The sequence below is a fragment of the Oenanthe melanoleuca genome, chromosome 4 (genome assembly GCF_029582105.1).
Source record: "Oenanthe melanoleuca isolate GR-GAL-2019-014 chromosome 4, OMel1.0, whole genome shotgun sequence".
NCBI classification, from domain to species: Eukaryota; Metazoa; Chordata; class Aves; order Passeriformes; family Muscicapidae; genus Oenanthe; species Oenanthe melanoleuca.
Genome location: NC_079337.1, coordinates 20,780,822 through 20,807,467, shown reverse-complemented (window position 1 = coordinate 20,807,467; position 26,646 = coordinate 20,780,822). Strand labels below are relative to the sequence as shown.

At 46.7% G+C, this 26,646-nt stretch overlaps 3 protein-coding genes and 1 long non-coding RNA gene across 4 annotated transcripts in view; 3 read left to right on the top strand and 1 right to left on the bottom strand.

The window, feature by feature from the left end:
- Positions 1–26,646, bottom strand: part of LOC130252892 (uncharacterized) — a 52,603-nt gene that overhangs the window by 20,958 nt on the left and 4,999 nt on the right. The window lies entirely within an intron of this gene.
- LOC130252885 (alcohol dehydrogenase 1-like) lies at positions 4,097–8,512 on the top strand. The gene is made up of 9 exons (XM_056490943.1): positions 4,097–4,451; positions 5,365–5,466; positions 5,926–6,067; positions 6,156–6,243; positions 6,356–6,575; positions 6,709–6,969; positions 7,277–7,412; positions 7,715–7,853; positions 8,266–8,512. Exons 1-9 carry the CDS (start codon positions 4,434–4,436, stop codon positions 8,288–8,290), a joined length of 1,131 nt encoding a protein of 376 aa, XP_056346918.1. The 5' UTR covers positions 4,097–4,433; the 3' UTR covers positions 8,291–8,512.
- On the top strand, positions 12,889–17,252 carry LOC130252888 (alcohol dehydrogenase 1-like). The gene is made up of 9 exons (XM_056490947.1): positions 12,889–13,217; positions 14,144–14,245; positions 14,450–14,591; positions 14,909–14,996; positions 15,109–15,328; positions 15,462–15,722; positions 16,029–16,158; positions 16,460–16,598; positions 17,011–17,252. Exons 1-9 carry the CDS (start codon positions 13,200–13,202, stop codon positions 17,033–17,035), a joined length of 1,125 nt encoding a protein of 374 aa, XP_056346922.1. The 5' UTR covers positions 12,889–13,199; the 3' UTR covers positions 17,036–17,252.
- LOC130252886 (alcohol dehydrogenase 1-like) lies at positions 21,843–26,238 on the top strand. Its single transcript, XM_056490944.1, has 9 exons — positions 21,843–22,201; positions 23,114–23,215; positions 23,671–23,812; positions 23,903–23,990; positions 24,103–24,322; positions 24,456–24,716; positions 25,013–25,148; positions 25,454–25,592; positions 26,005–26,238. The coding sequence occupies exons 1-9, from the start codon at positions 22,184–22,186 to the stop codon at positions 26,027–26,029; spliced, it is 1,131 nt and encodes a 376-aa protein (XP_056346919.1). The 5' UTR covers positions 21,843–22,183; the 3' UTR covers positions 26,030–26,238.

The following is a 26,646-nucleotide window of genomic DNA, read 5'->3' as shown; positions in this document are numbered from 1 at the left end:
AATAGTTGCTAAAAGTTTATCTACTGCAGATACACATCAGTCTCAAAAGGCGCAGTTACAGACATCAAAGTCTATGCTAAGTTTTGGTATCAAGTCTCAAAGAGAAGCAGAAGCTGCTCTTGTTAAAGTTCCTGGGAAGCTGAAGTTGCTGCTCCTTTTCTTCTTCTTGGGTGTTGACTGATGAGGGTGAGCAAAAGCAAAAAGAAAAGCTATGGCAGGAAAAGCAGAAAAGCACTAACTCTCCCCCAGTACAAACTCTTATACAGGATCGTCCCAACAAGCTAGGACACAAACTTGGACCAACACTCCTTAACCTATTAGAATTCTAGTTTCTTAACCCGCTAGGTTATGTATAGACTACGCATACGACCTATCTTGTTCTATCAGAAAAATGTAAGCAATATTCTTACTGTAGCCCTGTTATCTCTAAGTACTGTTTACAGCTATGGTCCTGGAGCTAATACTGGCAACATTAGTATGTTTTTCAACCTTCGCTCGAACTCACACTTCTACTTCGGTATCAAAAACTTTGACTTACTAAAAGCATTAGAGCTCATACTAAAACTTATAAACTCACTTACTTATCCTAGAACTTAAACTTCCACCTCCACCTTATGTGTGAGTAGCTGAATAGACTTCAATCCATCTACAGGCTTTAATTCAATCCGTGCACTCTGATTTCTCTCTTAAGAATTCAGACACCCCTGACTCACCGACTCCAACAGATATTGTTGGTGTCAGTGAAACTGGTGGGACAAGTCCTGTGACTGGACTGCCCTGTTGCATGGTTACAGGCCCATCAGGAGGGAAAGGCAGGGCAGAAGAAGCAGAGGGTGGCAATGGATGGAATAGGAGGATCGGAACGTATGGAGCTGTAATGGCACAGTTAAGAGCCTCTGGGTTAGAATCAAGGGGCAAACAAATAATGTGGATGTCACCACGGGTGTCAACTACATACCTATCCCTTTGCTGTGTATTATTCTCTCCAATTTTTCCTTCTGTGATTCATATTTGTCCTCTTTAGATCCTGATCTTAGTCTGGAGGCTTTTCTCCTCATCTAGATTTGATCTTGCAAGAACCTCTGAAAAATTTACAGACCGTAATGGGGAAGAGACATGACATGTGCATTTACATCCCATCACATACAAATGTAGGTGCTAGAGGTGCTATACCTAGGCTTTCAGAAATCATAAAGTAAAATTCCTCCTTACATTGCAGGGTGAAAATCTGTAGGATGTACTATGATCACAGCTAGTCTAAAAAAACAATTTGTTGTGAGCACAAAAAATAAAAATAAAAAAAATAAAAAAAAATTAAAAAAAAAACAAAAAAAAAAAAAAAAAAAAAAAAAAAAAAAAAAAAAAAAAAAAAAAAAAAACAAAAAAAAACAAAAGCATGTCTATGACCCTAAAGGATCCCCCTCAAGTTGAAATATTCCATCGTTCTATGATAGCATAGACTCAAAATTGCCAACTGCTATAAGAGTCCTTTTCTCTATTTTAATTTCTTTCCCACAGCCATTCTCCTTCTCTAGGGTGAACAGAATCAATTTTCCATTTCAATAGACATTTATCACTATTTTTTCACATTTCTGCTATGTACAGTATATCAGGGTGGATCTAAGTCCCACTTGCCTTACCTGATTTGCCTCATTCTGCTATCATTTTGTATGAGGTAGACAGTATTTCTGTTCTAATGGAAGGTAAAGCACCAGGGCATCTTCTAGAAGAGTGAATTGCCAATACTGCTAACAAACACAATGCAATACCTGCTAGGGTATGATCTAGCTTGTCCTTTGCAGTAGAATGCAAAAATTGTCTCTGAAAAAGGTGCCCAGTTACACTGTGGACAGAAATGTAATGCTGGGTCATTAATGAAGCCATTAATATTGGGCTCTGACTTTTAATGAAAAATTATTGAAGCCTGCTGCAGGCAGCAGTAAAGATAAGATTTGTACTTCACCCTCATAAGTGCATTTCCCCATCAATTCCACAGAGATCTCTGTCAAATATTCTTCCGTCTTTCCATCTCTGTGACACAGGCACCAAACAACCAGAACGTAAACAGGGGGACAGAAAACTGACTACTAAGGTGAAGACAAACACCTTGAGGTCTGTGCCTGTGTGTACTAACATCTGACCCCACAGATCAGCCTTTTAAACTTATAAAATACATGACAAGCTACTAGAGTAGTTCTTATTGTAGAACATAGATCCACAGGATCTGCCATTAAAAAGTTAATCATTAAATCCGTGCCTGCTGACATACAAGTTTGATCTCTATTACCTGGATAAGAAGAAAACGGCAACAACAACCTCCCATCTGTAATATACACTAAAAGCTGCACAGCAGCAGGATCTCAGTATCAACTCCCTGCAATAAGTACATACATTTCAAATGCTCAACAGAGGTACCAGATCCCCATGGCACTTAACAAATGCAAGCAGGGCAGACAGCAATTCTCAAACCTATGTTGTCTTCACATCAGTGGGTGATTTGCAAGTTTGCGGAACTACAGCATCACATGGATGTTTTAAGGAAAAATAAGAGCACACATTTGAAAGATCTTTTTAGAAACATTGTGTAGGTTACACACTCAACAGCAGACATTAGACATATCTTAAGAGCCATGAAATGCCAGCACAAGTAGCACATTGATGTCCTTATATGTTACATGAAATCATAGGCCATATCGATGAAAAGCTTACTAGGAAGCAGATGAATGATTCCATTCTCTGTTACAGGACTTCTAAAGCCAACCATATGGGATATCAGCCATACAGCAATTGTCCTCTGGAATTGCTTTCCAGCTCCTGTGCAATGCAGAAAACAGAACGGGAATCAAAGCCAACTACTCTGTGGCTCAGGAATTCTGTAAAGTGGGTCTGTCTGAACAGTCTACAGAGTATTTTTGGTTATGGCTGAGCACTTATTTCTGCCCACTTTCAGGCTGAAGTGAGGATTTCAAGGCACGGGAAAGTACATGGAAATCTTGGAGAAGAACTGCAATTTTGCTCCACAATATCTGGTGGGTGACCTGATAGAACAGCAGGCAAGAAAGAAAGTAGGTTGAGGTATTAGGAAGAAATTCTTTATGTGAGAGTGCTGAGGCACTGGAACAGGCTGAGGAGAAGTTGTGGATGCCCCATCCCTGGCAGCATTTGAGGCCACTTGGATGTGGCTATGAGCAATTTTGCCTAGTGAGAGGTGGTCCTGCTCATGGAATGACATGATCTTTAAGGTCCCTTCTAACCCAAGCCATTCTGTAATTTTGTGAAGGACATGTGAATCAACTGTAGAGCTGAGTGTGCCAAGCTTGAGTCCACAAAATAATGTCCTCCTGATTCATTAATGCTACATTTTTCCTCATCATGTCTAACCCTACTTATGAAAGCAAATGTATACAGATGAGCTATGATTTAAAAAAAAAAAAAAAAATATATATATATATATGTATAGACATATATATATGTATGTATAATCTTTCTCAATAGCCAAAGAGTTAACTTCCCCTCATTACAGCATTCTAAATGGCTAGAGGTTCCAAAAAGGGGGTTTATATCATTAGTGGCAGTCTTCTAGCAAATTATCCCATTCCCTAGATTTGCAAAAGTGTCCCTTCAGCCACACAGAATGAAGATTCCTTTCTAACTGTGGGTATCGCATCACACTCTGGATGCTCATTTTAGCCTGTTCCTCCAACAAGCTCTCACTCATCCAATCTCTGCAATACTTCACCTTCTCCAATGCCTCAGCAGAAAACAGCTCTGGGAGAACCTGAAAAGCCTGGGGGCAGTGAACTCAGTCACAAACCTGGTTACACCAGAGTGAAGCAAATGTGTCCTTGAGAAAAAAAGTCCTTTTCTGACACATTCCCCCCTTACCGCTGGGGTGAAAACAGCAGCAATGACACAGACAGTAGAGCTTCTACCCAGGAGCACATGTATTTTCGTCCACCACACCACATTTTCGCTGCCATTTGTTTTATTTATTTATTTTTAAGATTTTAATCCCTTTGCAATATTCTGGTGTGAATGGCCAGCAGGTCGAATGCTACAAACTGGCAAAAGGAGAACACCAGGAACCCCCAGCAGTGCCCCAGGTCTCCCTCCACACCTGCTGGTAGCAACTGGAGAAAAAAAAAATCTCTCTCTGACCTCTCTGAGCCTTTAAGGTGGGGAGAGCAAGGAATGGTTCAAGGGCAGAGTAACTGATAAAAGCCTGCCTGGAGGACTTCTGCCCCCATCCATCTCCCTGCCGCTATCCAGCTCCTCCCCTCTGCATCCAGCATCCCACACAGATTAACCAGCGCTCTCCAGACGCTGCGCACCGGGACTGCTCCCGCTCCACGACGCGGGGATTCTGCAACACGCGGGGGCAGCAGCTTCCCTCCTGCCTGCGACAGCGACAGACACAGCTCTGCTAACACCCCATGGCCACTGCGGGAAAAGTAAGGACACATCGCATTTCCCCTCCTGCTTCCCGAGGTGCCCTGCTCTTGGCCAAACGCGCTGCAAAAGGCTCAGCCTGCACACCACTCTGCCATGCCCTCTTTCCTCCGACCTTACTCCCCCACCTCTTCCAAACCTCTGGCAACGTCCCCACATTCTGCTTTCGGACAACTGCACGTGTCCATACCTGCACCAGGCAGTGCATTCCCCCTCTGTCCTGCCCAGCTGCTCAGGAGACAAAACACGGAATTGTGCTGCTCTGCAAAACACTCTCCTGCTTCATCCCACTCTGTGCTCCTGCTCTGGCAGCCAAAGCAGCTCTTCAGTGGTGCCCTCTTCAGCCACTCATCTCCTGCACCCAACCTTGGCCATGGCAATGCCCTTTTCAAGCTGCAGGCTCCATTTTGCTGATGTCAAACTGCTTTGAGTTGATCGGGGAAGGGTATGAGCGATGTCGCACATAAATCAAACCTTGGGAAGGGAAAAAATTTATCCAGCTGCCAATCAGATTGGGACAATTCCATAACCCCTCTCACTCACCTTGAGCCAGGGTGTCACAAGGCTGACATCAAAGCTCACCACTGGCATTTCCACCGGGGAGGATCCAGAGTCCCCATGACAGCACAGTCTGCCCGGTAACATATGGGGATATTATAAAAAATCCACCAAAGCTATCAAAACCCAATCATCTTCCAAGGCTATACCTGATACTCTTTGGGTGACAAACCACAAATGGGCTTTCCTCAGATCCTAAACTAGTGCAGTGTTTATGGGACATCACTTGGTTTCAGGGGCAGTTGTGCGTCACCAGGTTTGAACATCTTGGGTTCAGGTGACTGCAGGATGACTTCCCCCAGCCGTGTGCTGAAGGGAAGTGCTCCCATGCAATGTATTCCTCTTGGCTGCTTCCAGGTTATCAAGTGCAAGGCTGCTGTTGCCTGGGCCCCAGGCAAACCACTCTCTGTTGAGGAGGTGGAAGTTGCACCCCCAAAGGCCGGGGAAGTCCGGATCAAGGTAAAAACGTATTTCAGTAAATTTTTCTTCCTTCCTTGTGGGAATTGCTCTTCCTCTGCTTATACCTTTAGTATAATTCAGGGATGTGTGTCCTCCAAGAGGCTTTAATTGTCCAGACATGCCTTGGCTCAAATGTACCATCTCCCAGAGATTCCCTTCTGGACTAATCCTTGCCTAAGCTGTCACACAACTCCATGTCACATGTCATCCAGCCCTTGCTCTGCAGGACAGGGCCCTGGTACCCACACTGTGGCCTCCCTTCCATTTCCACCTCCAGCTCAGTGCAGAGAAAAGGCACGTGGAGCATTCAGGGTGAGCAGAAGGGAAAAGCCAAGCCTGGGCTCAGTGTGCTGCCATGGAATGCCAGCACTGACAGACATCATAACACCCCTGAGAAAACTGCTTCCACAAACTGAGTAGGACAGAGGACAGGACATCTACTTTTTCCTCTTGAAATAGCTTGTGGCTGCAGGCATTTGTCAAACTGATGAGCACCTTCTGCAAGGCTGCTTTCCCAAGGCAGAATTCCCAGTTATCCCTGGCCATGAAGGAGCTGGAATTGTGGAAAGCATTGGAGAAGGAGTGACCTCTCTGAAACCAGGTAACTGACACAAAAACACACCCAGGAATCAGCACTCACACAGGCAGATTCTGAGAGCCATGGAACAAGGGATATTGTTTTCTTCCAGGGGACAAAGTCATCCCCCTTTGCCACCCACAGTGTGGGGAATGCAACTTCTGCAGGAATCCTGAATCCAACTACTGCCAGAAGTCCCAGTAAGTTTACTTCGCCTTCCCCTACACCTACATGGGATTGACTATATGACAAGTCTGAAACCTCCGTAAATGCTTTAGTCACTAAAATAGGAATGGTTGTACCTCCTCACAGTTTCACTGAACCTCAAAACTTGCTGCCAGACAAGACAAGTAGATTTACATGCAAAGGGAAACAGATCCACCACTTCCTGTGGGTCAGCACCTTTGCAGAATACACCGTGGTCCCAGAGTACGCCGCTGCCAAGATCGATGCTGCGGCACCTCTGGACAAAGTCTTCTTGTTTGGCTGTGGGTTTTCCACAGGCTATGGGGCTGCCATCAACACAGCCAAGGTTGGTACTCAGGCATGTTTAGCACCCCAGAGCCACCCTCACAACCTCATCAGTGCTGTGCAAAAGAAACCTCCCCCTCTTCCTCCTCCTCCTCCTCTTGCTGCTGGACACTCACAGGGTCCCGTCTGTGCAGGTAAAACCAGGCTCCACCTGTGCTGTCTTCGGCCTCGGAGGAGTTGGCCTCTCTGCTGTCATGGGCTGCAAGGCAGCTGGAGCTGCCCGCATCATTGCCGTGGACATCAACAAGGACAAGTTTGCCAAGGCCAAGGAGCTGGGAGCCACCGACTGCATCAACCCTCGAGACTTCAAGAAGCCCATCCAGGAGGTGATCACTGAGATGACCGGGCAGGGCGTGGACTACTCCTTTGAGGCCATCGGGCACGCGGACACCATGGTAGGTGGCACTTCAGCACCTGTCCTCCCTCCCACATCATCCCAGGCTCCTCTCAGGGCAACATTCGCCCCTGTGGGGAGTTCTTTGTCCACTGCCTGCACTGCTGGATGCAGAAAGGCAGTCTGTTGGCTTGGGGATGAAACAGTGTACAAATCTTAAAGGAGGCCACAAGCTCTCCAGGTCTGCTGCACAAGGGGGGATGTATGTTTTTTCACATTACCAGGGAGGAGCAGGAGGTTGCACAAAAACAGCACTCCCCTGACCAACTCATCACGGCTTTCCCTAATTCTCCTACCTGTCCCATCAGATTGCTGCCTTGGCTTCCTGCAATATGAACACTGGGCTCTGTGTGATGATCGGGGAACTGGATTCTGGTTCAGAGATTTCCATTGATCCCACACTTCTGCTGACTGGCCGTACCTGGAAGGGAACTTTGCTCGGAGGTAGAAGGCTTAAGAATACAGTCTAAATATTTCAGCTTTTCCTTTCTTGGTAGCAAAAGAGGGTTTTCAAGTAGAAGACAACTAAAGAGCACTGCATTGCCTGTATTGAACATTAGCATTGCACATGCAAATAATCATCTCTACTTGTTTCACACAGTAAACCACTCATCCTAAACAGTGAAAATCTCTCACAAGAGAGTGGTACCAGCACTGGTCACTCAATCCTGACCCACACAGTAACACTGCCTTAACAAAACAGCCTTTCTTCCATTATTCATGCAGCTGCTTTCTCCTGTTTCTAGGCTGGAAGATGAAGGAATCTATCCCCAAATTAGTTGCCAGCTATTTGGAGAAGAAATTCAATTCAGACTTGCTGATCACACACACGCTGCCATTCACTAAAGTGAACGAGGGATTTGAGCTGTTGCGTGCAGGGAAAAGGTGAGACCCTGACCAGCAGGACTGAGGTACAGCAAACCTAAACACCTCCTCCTAAAATTCCAACAGCCAGAGCATGCAACCCTGGCTTCCCAAAGAGCACCTGAGCCTCTTGAGGAAGCAGGGCCTCACAGCTGAGTGATGGCAAGATCTGCCATAGCCCAGAGGGAAGAGCCCACGTTGAGCACAGGGAACCCTCCTGCCCATGGTGCAGCTCAGCACAGATCCTGTGGCCTTATCCCCTGAGGGGTTGCCCTCAGCAGGGATTTGAAGGCTGCCCCACTGCTGCACGTCTCATGCAGCTCAGTCAGGAAGAGGCTGGATGACAAAGAAGTGGCCAGTCCCCAGGCACAACTGCCTGCCACACTGGTGCCCCTGAGCTGCAGCAAACCCTCCCTTCCTTTCCACTTTTCAGCATCCGCAGTGTCCTGCTCTTCTGAAGGACTCGGCCAAGGAAACTGGGTGGAGGGACCAATATAGGAAATGCTCTCCTGGCCTGAGCCCTTCTCAAGCAGCACCTCACCTTGGGAGGCACAAGGAGAAGAGAATGAGGGTCGCACCTGCGCGGTGTCAGGGGTGGTCCTCCTGTGCCTGTACAAGATCCAGAAGGATATCTCTCCATATAAAATGCTTTCATTAATAAAGGTTTTTAAACAAACACATCCAACAAATTGCAGTCGATCAACAAGGCCTTGGGACAATTGGTTGATGGATCAGGAACACAGCGAGTGATTTCCTTGACCTGGCTGTAACAAGGAATTATACTGGTAGAAATACACAGATCCATCAGGCATGACTCTGAGGCTGGTTTAAGAAAAATACTGGGTATTTTGACTGTGATGTGATCCGTTCAACACCTGCTCTACTAACACCTGACAGATTGAGGCTTTCTCAGAGGGGAAAAGGTGTTCTAGCAGAGGAGCTAGCAGGGCTCTTTGACAGAGCTTTAAACTAGTCTGCAAAGGGGAATGAGAAAATACCAAGCTGCTCAGTGATGAACAGTGCGATTGTGTGCCAAAACATGAGGAAAGAAGCACTATTTGGATACCTCAATCTGCTTCACAAGTGTTGGCTACAAAGTACCACATGTGGAAATATCTCTCTACTAATAAATGCAGCTTCAGGAACAACCAATGAAGCTTCTGCCCAGTGCCACGGACTTGGTATCTGTGAGGTTACAATCTCCACTGCTCTAGGCACCAACTTTGTCTGGTTATTTTCTAAAATGAGCAAAGCAGCTAATAGTTGCTAAAAGTTTATCTACTGCAGAAGCACATCAGTCTCAAAAGGCGCAGTTACAGACATCAAAGTCTATGCTAAGTTTTGGTATCAAGTCTCAAAGAGAAGCAGAAGCTGCTCTTGTTAAAGTTCCTGGGAAGCTGAAGTTGCTGCTCCTATCTTCTTCTTGGGTGTTGACTGATGAGGGTGAGCAAAAGCAAGAAGAAAAGCTATGGCAGGAAAAGCAGAAAAGCACTAACTCTCCCCCAGTACAAACTCTTATACAGGATCGTCCCAACAAGCTAGGACACAAACTTGGACCAACACTCCTTAACCTATTAGAATTCTAGTTTCTTAACCCGCTAGGTTATGTATAGACTACGCATACGACCTATCTTGTTCTATCAGAAAAATGTAAGCAATATTCTTACTGTAGCCCTGTTATCTCTAAGTACTGTTTACAGCTATGGTCATGGAGCTAATACTGGCAACATTAGTATGTTTTTCAACCTTCGCTCGAACTCACACTTCTACTTCGGTATCAAAAACTTTGACTTACTAAAAGCATTAGAGCTCATACTAAAACTTATAAACTCACTTACTTATCCTAGAACTTAAACTTACTCCTCCACCTTATGTGTGAGTAGCTGAATAGACTTCAATCCATCTACAGGCTTTAATTCAATCCGTGCACTCTGATTTCTCTCTTAAGAATTCAGACACCCCCGACTCACCGACTCCAACAGATATTGTTGGTGTCAGTGAAACTGGTGGGACAAGTCCTGTGACTGGACTGCCCTGTTGCATGGTTACAGGCCCATCAGGAGGGAAAGGCAGGGCAGAAGAGGCTGAGCATGACACTGGATGGAATAGGAGGATCGGAATGTATGGAGCTGTAATGGCACAGTTAAGAGCCTCTGGGTTAGAATCAAGGGGCAAACAAATAATGGGCCTGTAACTGCATGTATGTATATGATTTAAAAGTTTTAATTTGCTGTAGCATGTTGGCATGGAAAAAATTCGGAGTGGATAATGTTGGAGTTTGAGTGTTTTTCTATTACTTTGTCAATTTAAAGAATTTTTCCCATTATCATGCCAATCGAGCTGGCCGGGTTACACCCAGGATCTTTGACGACTCTAGACAAAGGGGTAGGTGGGAGCTGGGCTTCCGGAGGAGCTCGCGTGCGTCCCGAGCGGACTCGCGTTTCCGGCGAGCTTGGAGGAGAATCCCCCGTCTGCAGCCATGCGGCCGAAGGCAGGAGAGCCAGACCCTCTGCGATCACCTGGCCTGTATCTGCCCTGCTGCAGCCTCCTGCCTCTGCGGACACAGCTGAGCACCAGAACCCAAACGGTGAGCGAGGAGCTGCCCGCTCCAGCCGCTCCCCCTGAGACCGGCGTGGCTGCTGCCGCCCCCTCCCGCCTCCGCTCCCGCCTGCTCTCTACAGCTGCCGGGCTTTGCTCCGGCTCCAGCACCAGGACTGAGTGCAGAGTGTGCCTGCAGCTAAAGAAAGGACTGGGACCGAATTACCTGTTTTGTTTTGTTGGTAATTTTAACAACAGCTGTTGTTTCTGCTTGTATGGTTAGATATATTAGTAAAAGAGCTGTTATTCCTACCCCCTTATCTCTGCCTCGGAGTCCTTGATTCAAACATTTATAAGACTTGGACGGAGTGGAATTAAAATCAGTCTCTGTTTAAAAGAAAAACTTCTGCCTTTATTGGCAGACCCCTGTCCTTGAAACCAGGACAATGAGGTAGACAATATTTCTGTTCTAATGGAAGGTAAAGCACCAGGGCATCTTCTAGAATAGTGAATTACCAATACTGCTAACAAATACAATGCTAGGATATGATCTATGCTTGTCCTTTGCAGTAGAATGCAAAAATTGTCTCTGAAAAAGGCGCCCAGTTACACTGTGGACAGAAATGCTGTGTCATAATGAAGCCATTAATATTGGGCTCTGACTTTTAATTAAAAATTATTGAAGCCTGTTGCAGGCAGCAGTAAAGCTAAGATTTGTACTTCACCCTCATAAGTGCATTTCCCCATCAATTCCACAGAGATCTCTGTCAAATATTCTTCCGTCTTTCCACCTCTGTGACACAGGCACCAAACAACCAGAACGTAAACAGGGGGACAGAAAACTGACTACTAAGGTGAAGACAAACACCTTGAGGTCTGTGCCTGTGTGTACTAACATCTGACCCCACAGATCAGCCTTTTAAACTTATAAAATACATGACTACATACAACAAGCAGGGTAGCACATATTGTAGAACACAGATCCACAGGATCTGCCATTAAAAAGTTAATCATTAAATCCGTGCCTGCTGACATAGAAGTTTGATCTCTATTACCTGGATAAGAAGAAAACAACAACAACAACCTCCTGTCTGTAATATACACTAAAAGCTGCACAGCAGCAGGATCTCAGTATCAACAGGTCTTCTAAAACTTCAACTTCAAACACTGCCAACCATATGGGTTATCAGTCACACAGCAATTGTCCTCTGGAATTGCTTTCCAGCTCCTGTGCAATGCAGAAAACAGAATGGGAATCAAAGCCAACTACTCTGTGGCTCAGGAATTCTGTAAAGTGGGTCTGTCTGAACAGTCTACAGAGTATTTTTGGTTATGGCTGAGCACTTATTTCTGCCCACTTTCAGGCTGAAGTGAGGATTGCAACGCACAGGAAAGTACATGGAAATCTTGGAAAAGAACTGCAATTTTGCTCCACAATATCTGGTGGGTGACCTGATAGAACAGCAGGCAAGAAAGAGAGTAGGTTGAGGTATTAGGAAGAAATTCTTTATGTGAGAGTGCTGAGGCACTGGAACAGGCTGAGGAGAAGTTGTGGATGCCCCATCCCTGGCAGCATTTGAGGCCACTTGGATGTGGCTATGAGCAATTTCGCCTAGTGAGAGGTGGTCCTGCCCATGGAATGACATGATCTTTAAGGTCCCTTCTAACCCAAGCCATTCTGTGATTTTGTGAAGGACATGTGAATCAACTGTAGAGCTGAGTCTGCCAAGCTTGAGTCCACAAAATCATGTCCTCCTGATTCATTAATGTCACATTTTTTCTCATCATGGTGAATTGTTTTTGCTAATCCAAATGTCAACAGATAAGCTTTGATTTAAAAAAATAATTAAATATAAATATATATATGTATGTATAATCTTTCTCAAAAGCCAAAGAGTTAACTTCCCCTCATCACAGCATTCTAAATGGCTAGTTATCCAAAAAGGGGGTTTATGTCATTAGTGGCAGTCTTCTAGCAAATTATCCCATTCCCTAGATTTGCAAAAGTATCCTTTCAGCCACACAGAATGAAGATTCCTTTCTAACTGTGGGAGTCACATCACACTCTGGATGCTCATCTTAGCCTGTTCCTCCAACAAAGCTCTCACTCATCCAATCTCTGCAATACTTCACCTTCTCCAATGCCTCAGCAGAAAACAGCTCTGGGAGAACCTGAAAAGCCTGGGGGCAGTGAACTCAGTCACAAACCTGGTTACACCAGAGTGAAGCAAATGTGTCCTTGAGAAAAAAAGTCCTTTTCTGACACATTCCCCCCTTACCGCTGGGGTGAAAACAGCAGCAATGACACAGACAGTAGAGCTTCTACCCAGGAGCACATGTATTTCGTCCATGACACCACATTTTCACTCTCATTTGTTTTATTTATTGTTATCTTTAATTTTTAATCCTTTTGCAAATATTCTGGTGTGAATGGCCAGCAGGTCGAATGCTACAAACTGGCAAAAGGAGAACACCAGGAACCCCCAGCAGTGCCCCAGGTCTCCCTCCACACCTGCTGGTAGCAACTGGAGAAAAAAAAAAATCTCTCTCTGACCTCTCTGAGCCTTTAAGGTGGGGAGAGCAAGGAATGGTTCAAGGGCAGAGTAACTGATAAAAGCCTGCCTGGAGGACTTCTGCCCCCATCCATCTCCCTGCCGCTATCCAGCTCCTCCCCTCTGCATCCAGCATCCCACACAGATTAACCAGCGCTCTCCAGACGCTGCGCACCGGGACTGCTCCCGCTCCACGACGCGGGGATTCTGCAACACGCGGGGGCAGCAGCTTCCCTCCTGCCTGCGACAGCGACAGACACAGCTCTGCTAACACCCCATGGCCACTGCGGGAAAAGTAAGGACACATCGCATTTCCCCTCCTGCTTCCCGAGGTGCCCTGCTCTTGGCCAAACGCGCTGCAAAAGGCTCAGCCTGCACACCACTCTGCATGCCCTCTTTCCTCCGACCTTACTCCCCCACCTCTTCCAAACCTCTGGCAACGTCCCCACATTCTGCTTTCGGACAACTGCACGTGTCCATACCTGCACCAGGCAGTGCATTCCCCCTCTGTCCTGCCCAGCTGCTCAGGAGACAAAACACGGAATTGTGCTGCTCTGCAAAACACTCTCCTGCTCGATGCCACTCTTTGCTCCTGCTCTGGCAGCCAAAGCAGCTCTTCAGTGGTGCCCTCTTCAGCCACTCATCTCCTGCACCCAACCTTGGCCATGGCAATGCCCTTTTCAAGCTGCAGGCTCCATTTTGCTGATGTCAAACTGCTTTGAGTTGATCGGGGAAGGGTATGAGCGATGTCGCACATAAATCATCCTTTCGGGAAGGAAAAAAATCATCCGTTGCAGCCACGCTGGGAATGTTTTGTAACCTCTTTTTAGATACCTTCAGTCCACTGAAACTCAAAGTTCTGTTCTGCTTGCATTAAGCTGCAGAAGTGCTCATGTTTCTGTAACATCTGCCCCATATCCCAGAACAATGAGTCTCGTCATTTTGCTTTTCACACTTCACACGAAGCCAGTGTTTACTAAACATTGTTTGGCTTTGCATAGATCTGAGTACTCCAATGTTACTACTCTCCCACCACATCCCACCCAACCAGCAACCCCCAGAAAACAGCACAGGACAGTTGTGTAGCTTTAGAAGTGTGCGCTGCAGTGTGCAGAGATACATGCTGTGCAGCTCTGGCTTTCATGATTGTGAGACAACTGTCCTGGCCTTTTGTCAAAGATGCACCTTTCCCTGCAATGTATTCCTCTTGGCTGCTTCCAGGTTATCAAGTGCAAGGCTGCTGTTGCCTGGGCCCCCGGCAAGACACTCTCTGTTGAGGAGGTGGAAGTTGCACCCCCAAAGGCCGGGGAAGTCCGGATCAAGGTAAAAACACATTTGAATTGTATTTTCTCCCTTACGGGAGTTGCTCTTCTTGTGGCTGTACCTTGGATATAACCAAGTGATCTGTGTCCACCCACGGGCCTTAACTGTCCAGAGAAGTTCTGTGGAAAATCCTACTACAAACTGAGATAAACAGAGGCTGGACTATTTCTAGAAATCACCATTTACTCTTTCCTTTCCAAACAGATTGTGGCCACAGGCATCTGTCACTCAGATGATCACGTTTTGAAAGGTTCCATGCCTAATGTAGAATTCCCAGTTATTCCAGGTCACGAAGGTGCTGGCATTGTGGAAAGCGTTGGAGACGGAGTGACCTCTGTGAAACCAGGTAACCAACACACATTCAAAAGCACACCCTTGATTCAAGCCTCAAAGCTCTGCCAAGAACTCAGAAACTGCCTCCTGCTCCTGAGTCAGTGATTAAAAAAGTGACTGCATACTCATTGCACTGGACTCTCATGTTCCACTTTCCCAATCTGTTCCTCATGCAGACGAGTGGGGCCTGGAGCATTCATCCTCACAGGGAAAGTAGAGGGTTCATGGTTGGTTTCTGCCCTCAGAAAGCTCAGGAGTGGTGATACAACAGGCAATTTCCTCAGGGCTTGTGGAGCAAAAGGCACCTAAAACAGATCCACTTTGTTGCAGGAGACAAAGTGATCCCCCTTTGCCTTGCACAGTGTGGGGAATGCAACTACTGCAGGAATCCTGAATCCAACATGTGCCAGAAGTCCCAGTAAGTTTACTTTGCCTTCCCCTACACCTGCATGGGATTGGATTTATGACAAGTCTGATACCCGTCTCAGTGCTTTAGGCAATTAAATATAAATGGTTGTACCTCCCAACAGTTTCTCTGAACCTCAAAACCTGCTGCCAGACAAAACGAGCAGATTCACTTGCAAAGGGAAACAGATCCACCACTTCTTCTGGACCAGCACCTTTTCAGAATACACCGTGGTCCCAGAGTACGCCGCTGCCAAGATCGATGCTGCGGCACCTCTGGACAAAGTCTTCTTGTTTGGCTGTGGGTTTTCCACAGGCTATGGGGCTGCCATCAACACAGCCAAGGTTGGTACTCAGGCATGTTTAGCACCCCAGAGCCACCCTCACAACCTCATCAGTGCTGTGCAAAAGAAACCTCCACCTCTTCCTCCTCCTCCTCCTCTTGCTGCTGGACACTCACAGGGTCCCGTCTGTGCAGGTAAAACCAGGCTCCACCTGTGCTGTCTTCGGCCTCGGAGGAGTTGGCCTCTCTGCTGTCATGGGCTGCAAGGCAGCTGGAGCTGCCCGCATCATTGCCGTGGACATCAACAAGGACAAGTTTGCCAAGGCCAAGGAGCTGGGAGCCACCGACTGCATCAACCCTCGAGACTTCAAGAAGCCCATCCAGGAGGTGATCACTGAGATGACCGGGCAGGGCGTGGACTACTCCTTTGAGGCCATCGGGCACGCGGACACCATGGTAGGTGGCACTTCAGCACCTGTCCTCCCTCCCACATCATCCCAGGCTCCTCTCAGGGCAACATTCACCCCTGTGGGGAGTTCTTTGTCCACTGCCTGCACTGCTGGATGCAGAAAGGCAGTCTGTTGGCTTGGGGATTAAACAGTGTACAAATCTTAAAGGAGGCCACAAGCTCTCCAGGTCTGCTGCACAAGGAGGATGTGTGTTTTTTCACATTACCAGGGAGGAGCAGGAGGTTGCACAAAAACAGCACTCCCCTGACCAACTCATCACGGCTTTCCCTAATTCTCCTACCTGTCCCATCAGATTGCTGCCTTGGCTTCCTGCAATATGAACACTGGCGTCTCCGTGATGATTGGGGTAACGGATTCAGAGATTTCCATTGATCCCACACTTCTGCTGACTGGCCGTACCTGGAAGGGAACTATGTTGGGAGGTATAAGACTTAAGAATGCAGTCTTAATATTTCAGCTTTTCCTTTCATGATAGCAAAAGAGGGTTTTCAAGTAGAAGACAACTAAAGAGCACTGCATTGCCTGTATTGAACATCAGCATTGCACATGCAAATAATCATCTCTACTTGTTTCACACAGTAACCACTCATCCTAAACAGTGAAAATCTCTCACAAGAGAGTGGCACCAGCACTGGTTACTCAATCCTGACCAACACAGTAACACTGCCTTAACAAAACAGCCTTTCTCCCATTATTTATGCAGCTGCTTTCTCCTATTTCTAGGCTGGAAGTCGAGAGAATCTATCCCCAAATTAGTTGCCAGCTATTTGGAGAAGAAATTCAATTCAGACTTGCTGATCACACACACACTGCCATTTGCTAAAGTGAACGAGGGATTTGAGCTGTTGCGTGCAGGGAAAAGGTGAGACCCTGACCAGCAGGACTGAGGTACAGCAAACCTAAACACCTCCTCCTAAAATTCCAACAGCCAGAGCATGCAACCCTGGCTTCCCAAAGAGCACCTGAGCCTTTTGAGGAAGCAGGGCCTCACAGCTGAGTGGTGGCAAGATCTGCCACAGCCCAGAGGGAAGAGCCCACATTGAGCACAGGGAACCCTCCTGCCCATGGTGCAGCTCAGCACAGATCCTGTGGCCTTATCCCCTGAGGGATTGCCCTCAGCAGGGATATGAAGGCTGCCCCACTGCTGCACGTCTCATGCAGCTCAGTCAGGAAGAGGCTGGATGACAAAGAAGTGGCCAGTCCCCAGGCACAACTGCCTGCCACACTGGTGCCCCTGAGCTGCAACAAACCCTCCCTTCCTTTCCACTTTTCAGCATCCGCAGTGTCCTGCTCTTCTGAAGGACTCGGCCAAGGAAACTGGGTGGAGGGACCAATATAGGAAATGCTCTCCTGGCCTGAGCCCTTCTCAAGCAGCACCTCACCTTGGGAGGCACAAAGGGAAGAGAATGAGGGTCTCACCTGCGCGGTGTCAGTGGTGGTCCTCCTGTGCCTGGACAACATCCAGAAGGATATCTCTCCATAGAAAATGCTTTCACTAATAAAGGTTTTTAAACAATCCTATCCAAAACAATACAGTCCATCAACAAGGCCTTGGGACAATTGGTTGATGGATCAGGAACACAGCAAGTGATCTCCTTGACCTGGCTGTAACAAGGAATTATACTGGTAGAAATACACAGATCCATCAGGTCAATGTATGGCTCTGAGGCTGGTGTAAGCAAAATACTGAGTATTTTGACTGTGATGTGATCCATTCAACACCTGCTCTACTAACACCTGACAGAATGAGGCTTTCTCAGAGGGGAAAAGTTGTTCTAGCAGAGGAGCTAGCAGGGCTCTTTGACAGAGCTTTAAACTAGTCTGCAAAGGGGAATGAGAAAATACCAAGCTGCTCAGTGATGAACAGTGCGATTGTGTGCCAAAACATGAGGAAAGAAGCACTATTTGGATACCTCAATCTGCTTCACAAGTGTTGGCTACAAAGTACCACATGTGGAAATATCTCTCTACTAATAAATGCAGCTTCAGGAACAACCAATGAAGCTTCTGCCCACTGCCACGGATTTGGTATCTGTGAGGTTACAATCTCCATTGCTCTAGGCACCAACTTTGTCTGGTTATTTTCTAAAATGAGCAAAGCAGCTAATAGTTGCTAGAAGTTAATCTTCTGCAGAAGCACATCAGTCTCAAAAGGCACAGTTACAGACATCAAAGTCTATGCTAAGTTTTGGTATCAAGTCTCAAAGAGAAGCAGAAGCTGCTCTTGTTAAAGTTCCTGGGAAGCTGAAGTTGCTGCTCCTATCTTCTTCTTGGGTGTTGACTGATGAGGGTGAGCAAAAGCAAGAAGAAAAGCTATGGCAGGAAAAGCAGAAAAGCACTAACTCTCCCCCAGTACAAACTCTTATACAGGATCGTCCCAACAAGCTAGGACACAAACTTGGACCAACACTCCTTAACCTATTAGAATTCTAGTTTCTTAACCCGCTAGGTTATGTATAGACTACGCATACGACCTATCTTGTTCTATCAGAAAAATGTAAGCAATATTCTTACTGTAGCCCTGTTATCTCTAAGTACTGTTTACAGCTATGGTCCTGGAGCTAATACTGGCAACATTAGTATGTTTTTCAACCTTCGCTACTTCTACTTAGGTATCAAAAACTTTGACTTACTAAAAGCATTAGAGCTCATACTAAAACTTATAAACTCACTTACTTATCCTAGAACTTAAACTTACACCTCCACCTTATGTGTGAGTAGCTGAATAGACTTCAATCCATCTACAGGCTTTAATTCAATCCGTGCACTCTGATTTCTCTCTTAAGAATTCAGACATCCCCGACTCACCGACTCCAACAGATATTGTTGGTGTCAGTGAAACTGGTGGGACAAGTCCTGTGACTGGACTGCCCTGTTGCATGGTTACAGGCCCATCAGGAGGGAAAGGCAGGGCAGAAGAGGCTGAGACTGACACTGTATGGAATAGGAGGATTGGAATGTACGGAGCTGTAATGGCACAGTTAAGAGCCTCTGGGTTAGAATCAAGGGGAAAACAAATAATGTGGATGTCACCACGGGTGTCAACTACAAACCTATCCCTTTGCTCTGTATTATTCTCTCCAATTTTTCCTTCTGTGATTCATATTTGTCCTCTTTAGATCCTGATCTTAGTCTGGAGGCTTTTCTCCTCATCTAGGTTTGATTTTGCAAGAACCTCTGAGAAATTTACAGACTGTAATGGGGAAGAGACATGACATGTGCATTTATATCCCATCACATAAAAATGTAGGTGCTAGAGGTGCTATACCTAGGCTTTCAGAAATCATAAAGTAAAATTCCTCCTTACATTGCAGAGTGAAAATCTGTAGGATGTACTATGATCACAGCTAGTCTAAAAAAGCAATTTGTTCTGAGCATAAAAAAAAAAAAAAAAAAACAAGTCTATGATCCTAAAGGATCCCCCTCAAGTTGAAATATTCCATCGTTCTATGATAGCATAGACTCAAAATTGCCAACTGCTATAAGAGTCCTCGTCTCTATTTTAATTTCTTTCCCACAGCCATTCTCCTTCTCTAGGGTGAACAGAATCAATTTTCCATTTCAATAGACGTTTATCACTATTTTTCTTAAACTCTGCAACGTACAGTATATTAGGGTGGATCTAAGTCCCACTTTCCTTACCTCATTTGCCTCATTCTGCTATCATTTTGTATGAGGTAGACAGTATTTCTGTTCTAATGGAAGGTAAAGCACCAGGGCATCTTCTAGAAGAGTGAATTGCCAATACTGCTAACAAACACAATGCAATACCTGCTAGGGTATGATCTAGCTTGTCCTTTGCAGTAGAATGCAAAAATTGTCTCTGAAAAAGGTGCCCAGTCACACTGTGGACAGAAGTGTAATGCTGGGTCATTAATGAAGCCTTTAATATTGGGCTCTGACTTTTAATGAAAAATTATTGAAGCCTGCTGCAGGCAGCAGTAAAGATAAGATTTGTACTTCACCCTCATAGGTGCATTTCACCATCAATTCCACAGAGATCTCTGTCAAATATTCTTCCGTCTTTCCACCTCTGTGACACAGGCACCAAACAACCAGAACGTAAACAGGGGGACAGAAAACTGACTACTAAGGTGAAGACAAACACCTTGAGGTCTGTGCCTGTGTGTACTAACATCTGACCCCACAGATCAGCCTTTTAAACTTATAAAATACATGACAATCTACTAGAGTAGTTCTTATTGTAGAACATAGATCCACAGGATCTGCCATTAAAAAGTTAATCATTAAATCCGTGCCTGCTGACATACAAGTTTGATCTCTATTACCTGGATGAGAAGAAAACAGCAACAACAACCTCCCATCTGTAATATACACTAAAAGCTGCACAGCAGCAGGATATCAGTATCAACTCCCTGCAATAATTACATACATTTCAAATGCTCAACAGAGGTGCCAGCTCCCCATGACACTTAACAAACGCAAGCAGGGCAGACAGCAATTCTCAAACCTATGTTGTCTTCACATCAGTGGGTGATTTGCAAGTTTGCGGGACTACAGCATCACATGGATGTTTTAAGGAAAAATAAGAGCACACATTTGAAAGATCTTTTTAGAAACATTGTGTAGGTTACACACTCAACAGCAGACATTAGACATGTCTTAAGAGCCATGAAATGCCAGCACAAGTAGCACATTGATGTCCTTATGTGTGAGATGAAATCGTAAGCCATATCTATGGAACGCTTTTTAGAATGCAGGTGAATGATTCCATTCTCTGTTACAGGACTTCTAAAACTTGATGGTTTCAACTTCAAACACTGCCAATCATATGGGTTATCAGCCATACAGCAATTGTCCTCTGGAATTGCTTTCCAGCTCCTGTGCAATGCAGAAAACAGAATGGGAATCAAAGCCAACTACTCTGCGGCTCAGGAATTCTGTAAAGTGGGTCTGTCTGAACAGTCTACAGAGTATTTTTGATTATGGCTGAGCACTTATTTCTGCCCACTTTCAGGCTGAAGTGAGGATTGCAAGGCACAGGAAAGTACATGGAAATCTTGGAAAAGAACTGTATTTTTGCTCCACAATATCTGGTGGGTGACCTGATAGAACAGCAGGCAAGAAAGAGAGTAGGTTGAGGTATTAGGAAGAAATTCTTTATGTGAGAGTGCTGAGGCACTGGAACAGGCTGAGGAGAAGTTGTGGATGCCCCATCCCTGGCAGCATTTGAGGCCACTTGGATGTGGCTATGAGCAATTTTGCCTAGTGAGAGGTGGTCCTGCCCATGGAATGACATGATCTTTAAGGTCCCTTCTAACCCAAGCCATTCTGTGATTTTGTGAAGGACATGTGAATCAACTGTAGAGCTGAGTCTGCCAAGCTTGAGTCCACAAAATCATGTCCTCCTGATTCATTAATGTCACATTTTTTCTCATCATGTCTAATCCTTTTTGCTAATCCAAATGTCAACAGATGAGCTTTGATTAAAAAAAAAATTATAAATATATATATAACTATATGTATAATCTTTCTCAAAAGCCAAAGAGTTAACTTCCCCTCATCACAGCATTCTAAATGGCTAGTTATCCAAAAAGGGGGTTTATGACATTAGTGGCAGTCTTCTAGCAAATTATCCCATTCCCTAGATTTGCAAAAGTGTCCCTTCAGCCACACAGAATGAAGATTCCTTTCTAACTGTGGGAGTCACATCACACTCTGGATGCTCATCTTAGCCTGTTCCTCCAACAAAGCTCTCACTCATCCAATCTCTGCAATACTTCGCCTTCTCCAATGCCTCAGCAGAAAACAGCTCTGGGAGAACCTGAAAAGCCTGGGGGCAGTGAACTCAGTCACAAACCTGGTTACACCAGAGTGAAGCAAATGTGTCCTTGAGAAAAAAAGTCCTTTTCTGACACATTCCCCCCTTACCGCTGGGGTGAAAACAGCAGCAAGAACACAGACAGTAGAGCTTCTACCCAGGAGCACATATATTTTCGTCTACCACACCACATTTTCCCTGCCATTTGTTTTATTTATTTATTTTTAAGATTTTAATCCTTTTGCAAATATTCTGGTGTGAATGGCCAGCAGGTCGAATGCTACAAACTGGCAAAAGGAGAACACCAGGAACCCCCAGCAGTGCCCCAGGTCTCCCTCCACACCTGCCGGTAGCAACTGGAGGGAAAAAAAAAAAAAAAGTCTTTCTGAGCTCTCTGAGCCTTTAAGGTGGGGAGAGCAAGGAACGGCCCAAGAGCAGAGTAACTGATAAAAGCCTGCCTGGAGGACTTCTGCCCCCATCCATCTCCCTGCCGCTATCCAGCTCCTCCCCTCTGCATCCAGCATCCCACACAGATTAACCAGCGCTCTCCAGACGCTGCGCACCGGGACTGCTCCCGCTCCACGACGCGGGGATTCTGCAACACGCGGGGGCAGCAGCTTCCCTCCTGCCTGCGACAGCGACAGACACAGCTCTGCTAACACCCCATGGCCACTGCGGGAAAAGTAAGGACACATCGCATTTCCCCTCCTGCTTCCCGAGGTGCCCTGCTCTTGGCCAAACGCGCTGCAAAAGGCTCAGCCTGCACACCACTCTGCATGCCCTCTTTCCTCCGACCTTACTCCCCCACCTCTTCCAAACCTCTGGCAACGTCCCCACATTCTGCTTTCGGACAACTGCACGTGTCCATACCTGCACCAGGCAGTGCATTCCCCCTCTGTCCTGCCCAGCTGCTCAGGAGACAAAACACGGAATTGTGCTGCTCTGCAAAACACTCTCCTGCTTCATCCCACTCTTTGCTCCTGCTCTGGCAGCAAAAGCAGCTCTTCAGTGGTGCCCTCTTCAGCCACTCATCTCCTGCACCCAACCTTGGCCATGGCAATGCCCTTTTCAAGCTGCAGGCTCCATTTTGCTGATGTCAAACTGCTTTGAGTTGATCGGGGAAGGGTTTGAGCGATGTCGCACGTAAATCAAACCCTGGGAAGGGAAAAAATTTATCCAGCTGCCAATCAGATTGGGACAATTCCATAACCCCTCTCACTCACCTTGAGCCAGGGTGTCACAAGGCTGACATCAAAGCTCACCACTGGCATTTCCACCAGGGAGGATCCAGAGTCCCCATGACAGCACAGTCTGCCCAGTAACATATGAGGATATTATGAAAAATCCATCAAAGCCATCAAAACCCAATCATCTTCCAAGGCTATACCTGATACTCTTTGGGTGACAAACCACAAATGGGCTTTCCTCAGATCCTAAACTAGTGCAGTGTTTATGGGACATCACTTGGTTTCAGGGGCAGTTGTGCATCACCAAGTTTGAACATCTTGGGTTCAGGTGACTGCAGGATGACTTCCCCCAGCCGTGTGCTGAAAGCAAATGCTCCCATGCAATGTATTCCTCTCGGCTGCTTCCAGGTTATCAAGTGCAGGGCTGCTGTTGCCTGGGCCCCAGGCAAACCACTCTCTGTTGAGGAGGTGGAAGTTGCACCCCCAAAGGCCGGGGAAGTCCGGATCAAGGTAAAAACGTATTTCAGTAAATTTTTCTTCCTTCCTTGTGGGAATTTCTCTTCCTCTGCTTATACCTTCAGTATAATTCAGGGATGTGTGTCCTCCAAGAGGCTTTAATTGTCCAGACATGCCTTGGCTCAAATGTACCATCTCCCAGAGATTCCCTTCTGGACTAATCCTTGCCTAAGCTGTCACACAACTCCATGTCACATGTCATCCAGCCCTTGCTCTGCAGGACAGGGCCCTGGAACCCACACTGTGGCCTCCCTTCCATTTCCACCTCCAGCTCAGTGCAGAGAAAAGACACGTGGAGCATTCAGGGTGAGAAGAAGGGGAAAGCCAAGCCTGGGCTCAGTGTGCTGCCATGGAATGCCAGCACTGACAGACATCATAACACCCCTGAGAAAATTGTTTCCACAAACTAAGACAGAGGACAGGACATCTACTTTTTCCTCTTGAAATAGCTTGTGGCCGCAGGCATTTGTCAAACTGATGAGCACCTTCTGCAAGGCTGCTTTCCCAAGGCAGAATTCCCAGTTATCCCTGGTCATGAAGGAGCTGGAATTGTGGAAAGCATTGGAGAAGGAGTGACCTCTCTGAAACCAGGTAACTGACACAAAAACACACACCCAGGAATCAGCACTCACACAGGCAGATTCTGAGAGCCATGGAACAAGGGATATTGTTTTCTTCCAGGGGACAAAGTCATCCCCCTTTGCCTCCCACAGTGTGGGAAATGCAACTTCTGCAGGAATCCTGAATCCAACTACTGCCAGAAGTCCCAGTAAGTTTACTTCGCCTTCCCCTACACCTACATGGGATTGGATTTATGACAAGTCTGACACCCCTCTCAGTGCTTTAGGCAATTAAATATAAATGGTTGTACCTCCCCACAGTATCTCTGAACCTCAGAACCTCCTGCCAGACAAGACAAGTAGATTTACATGCAAAGGGAAACAGATCCACCACTTCCTGTGGGTCAGCACCTTTGCAGAATACACCGTGGTCCCAGAGTACGCCGCTGCCAAGATCGATGCTGCGGCACCTCTGGACAAAGTCTTCTTGTTTGGCTGTGGGTTTTCCACAGGCTATGGGGCTGCCATCAACACAGCCAAGGTTGGTACTCAGGCATGTTTAGCACCCCAGAGCCACCCTCACAACCTCATCAATGCTGTGCAAAAGAAACCTCCACCTCTTCCTCCTCCTCCTCCTCTTGCTGCTGGACACTCACAGGGTCCTGTCTGTGCAGGTAAAACCAGGCTCCACCTGTGCTGTCTTCGGCCTCGGAGGAGTTGGCCTCTCTGCTGTCATGGGCTGCAAGGCAGCTGGAGCTGCCCGCATCATTGCCGTGGACATCAACAAGGACAAGTTTGCCAAGGCCAAGGAGCTGGGAGCCACCGACTGCATCAACCCTCGAGACTTCAAGAAGCCCATCCAGGAGGTGATCACTGAGATGACCGGGCAGGGCGTGGACTACTCCTTTGAGGCCATCGGGCACGCGGACACCATGGTAGGTGGCACTTCAGCACCTGTCCTCCCGCCCACATCATCCCAGGCTCCTCTCAGGGCAACATTTGCCCCTGTGGGGAGTTTTGTCCACTGCTGGATGCAGAAAGGCAGTCTGTTGGCTTGGGGATTAAACAGTGTACATATCTTAAAGGAGGCCACAAGCTCTCCAGGTCTGCTGCACAAGGGGGCATGTGTGTTTTTTCACATTACCAGGGAGGAGCAGGAGATTGCACAAAAACAGCATTCCCTTGACCAACTCATCACGGCTTTCCCTAATTCTCCTACCTGTCCCATCAGATTGCTGCCTTGGCTTCCTGCAATATGAACACTGGCATCTCTGTGATGATTGGGGAACTGGATTCTGGTTCAGAGATTTCCATTGATCCCACACTTCTGCTGACTGGCCGTACCTGGAAGGGGACTGTGCTCGGAGGTAGAAAACTTAAGAATACAGTCTAAATTTTGCAGCTTTTCCTTTCTTGGTAGCAAAAGAGGGTTTTCAAGTAGAAGACAAGTAAATAGAAGAACTGTATTGCCTGTATTGAACATTAGCATTGCACATGCAAATAATCATCTCTACTTGTTTCACACAGTAAACCTCTCATCCTAAACAGTGAAAATCTCTCACAAGAGAGTGGCACCAGCACTGGTCACTCAATCCTGACCCACACAGTAACACTGCCTTAACAAAACAGCCTTTCTTCCATTATTCATGCAGCTGCTTTCTCCTGTTTCTAGGCTGGAAGATGAAGGAATCTATCCCCAAATTAGTTGCCAGCTATTTGGAGAAGAAATTCAATTCAGACTTGCTGATCACACACACGCTGCCATTTGCTAAAGTGAACGAGGGATTTGAGCTGTTGCGTGCAGGAAAAAGGTGAGACCCTGACCAGCAGGACTGAGGTACAGCAAACCTAAACACCTCCTCCTAAAATTCCAACAGCCAGAGCATGCAACCCTGGCTTCCCAAAGAGCACCTGAGCCTTTTGAGGAAGCAGGGCCTCACAGCTGAGTGATGGCAAGATCTGCCATTGCCCAGAGGGAAGAGCCCACGTTGAGCACAGGGAACCCTCCTGCCCATGGTGCAGCTCAGCACAGATCCTGTGGCCTTATCCCCTGAGGGGTTGCCCTCAGCAGGGATTTGAAGGCTGCCCCACTGCTGCACGTCTCATGCAGCTCAGTCAGGAAGAGGCTGGATGACAAAGAAGTGGCCAGTCCCCAGGCACAACTGCCTGCCACACTGGTGCCTCTGAGCTGCAGCAAACCCTCCCTTCCCTTCCACTTTTCAGCATTCGCAGTGTCATGCTCTTCTGAAGGACTCGACCAAGGAATCTGGGTGGAGGGACAGCACATCAGATGCTCTCCTGGCCTGAGCCCTTCTCAAGCAGCACCTCACCTTGGGAGGCACAAGGAGAAGAGAATGAGGGTCGCACCTGCGCTGGTGTCACTACTGGTCCTCCTGTGCCTGGACTTTACACAGAAATATACACGCTTTTTCTAATAAGGGGGTTCTGTCAAACTTCTCTTATGCAGTGCATTCAATCAAATGTTTTTGCAGAGGGCAGGAGGAGCTCCCCCTCACTTCTAAGGCCTTCATCTCACTCTTGGTCTCAGCATTGCACAACAAGGTCTTTGCCCCTCTTCTGCTGCTGCCTCTCACTTTTATCAGCCTCAGTGAGCTGGGCCCTCTCCTCTCTGTCCCCATCTCAGCTGGGTGAATGCTGCAGCTGCCAGCAAATCCCAGTAGGGAAACCACCTCTGCTGCTTCTGCTCTGAAGCATATTATATCAAGCAGTAGATAACTTTCTTATTATGTAATACTCATACAGCACCCATGGATGTGGTTTCAATTTGTCAAATGCTGTTGTATTTTTAATATATTTTCTGCACCACATCCCACAGTATATTACAGTACAGCTCTGAAAAATCTT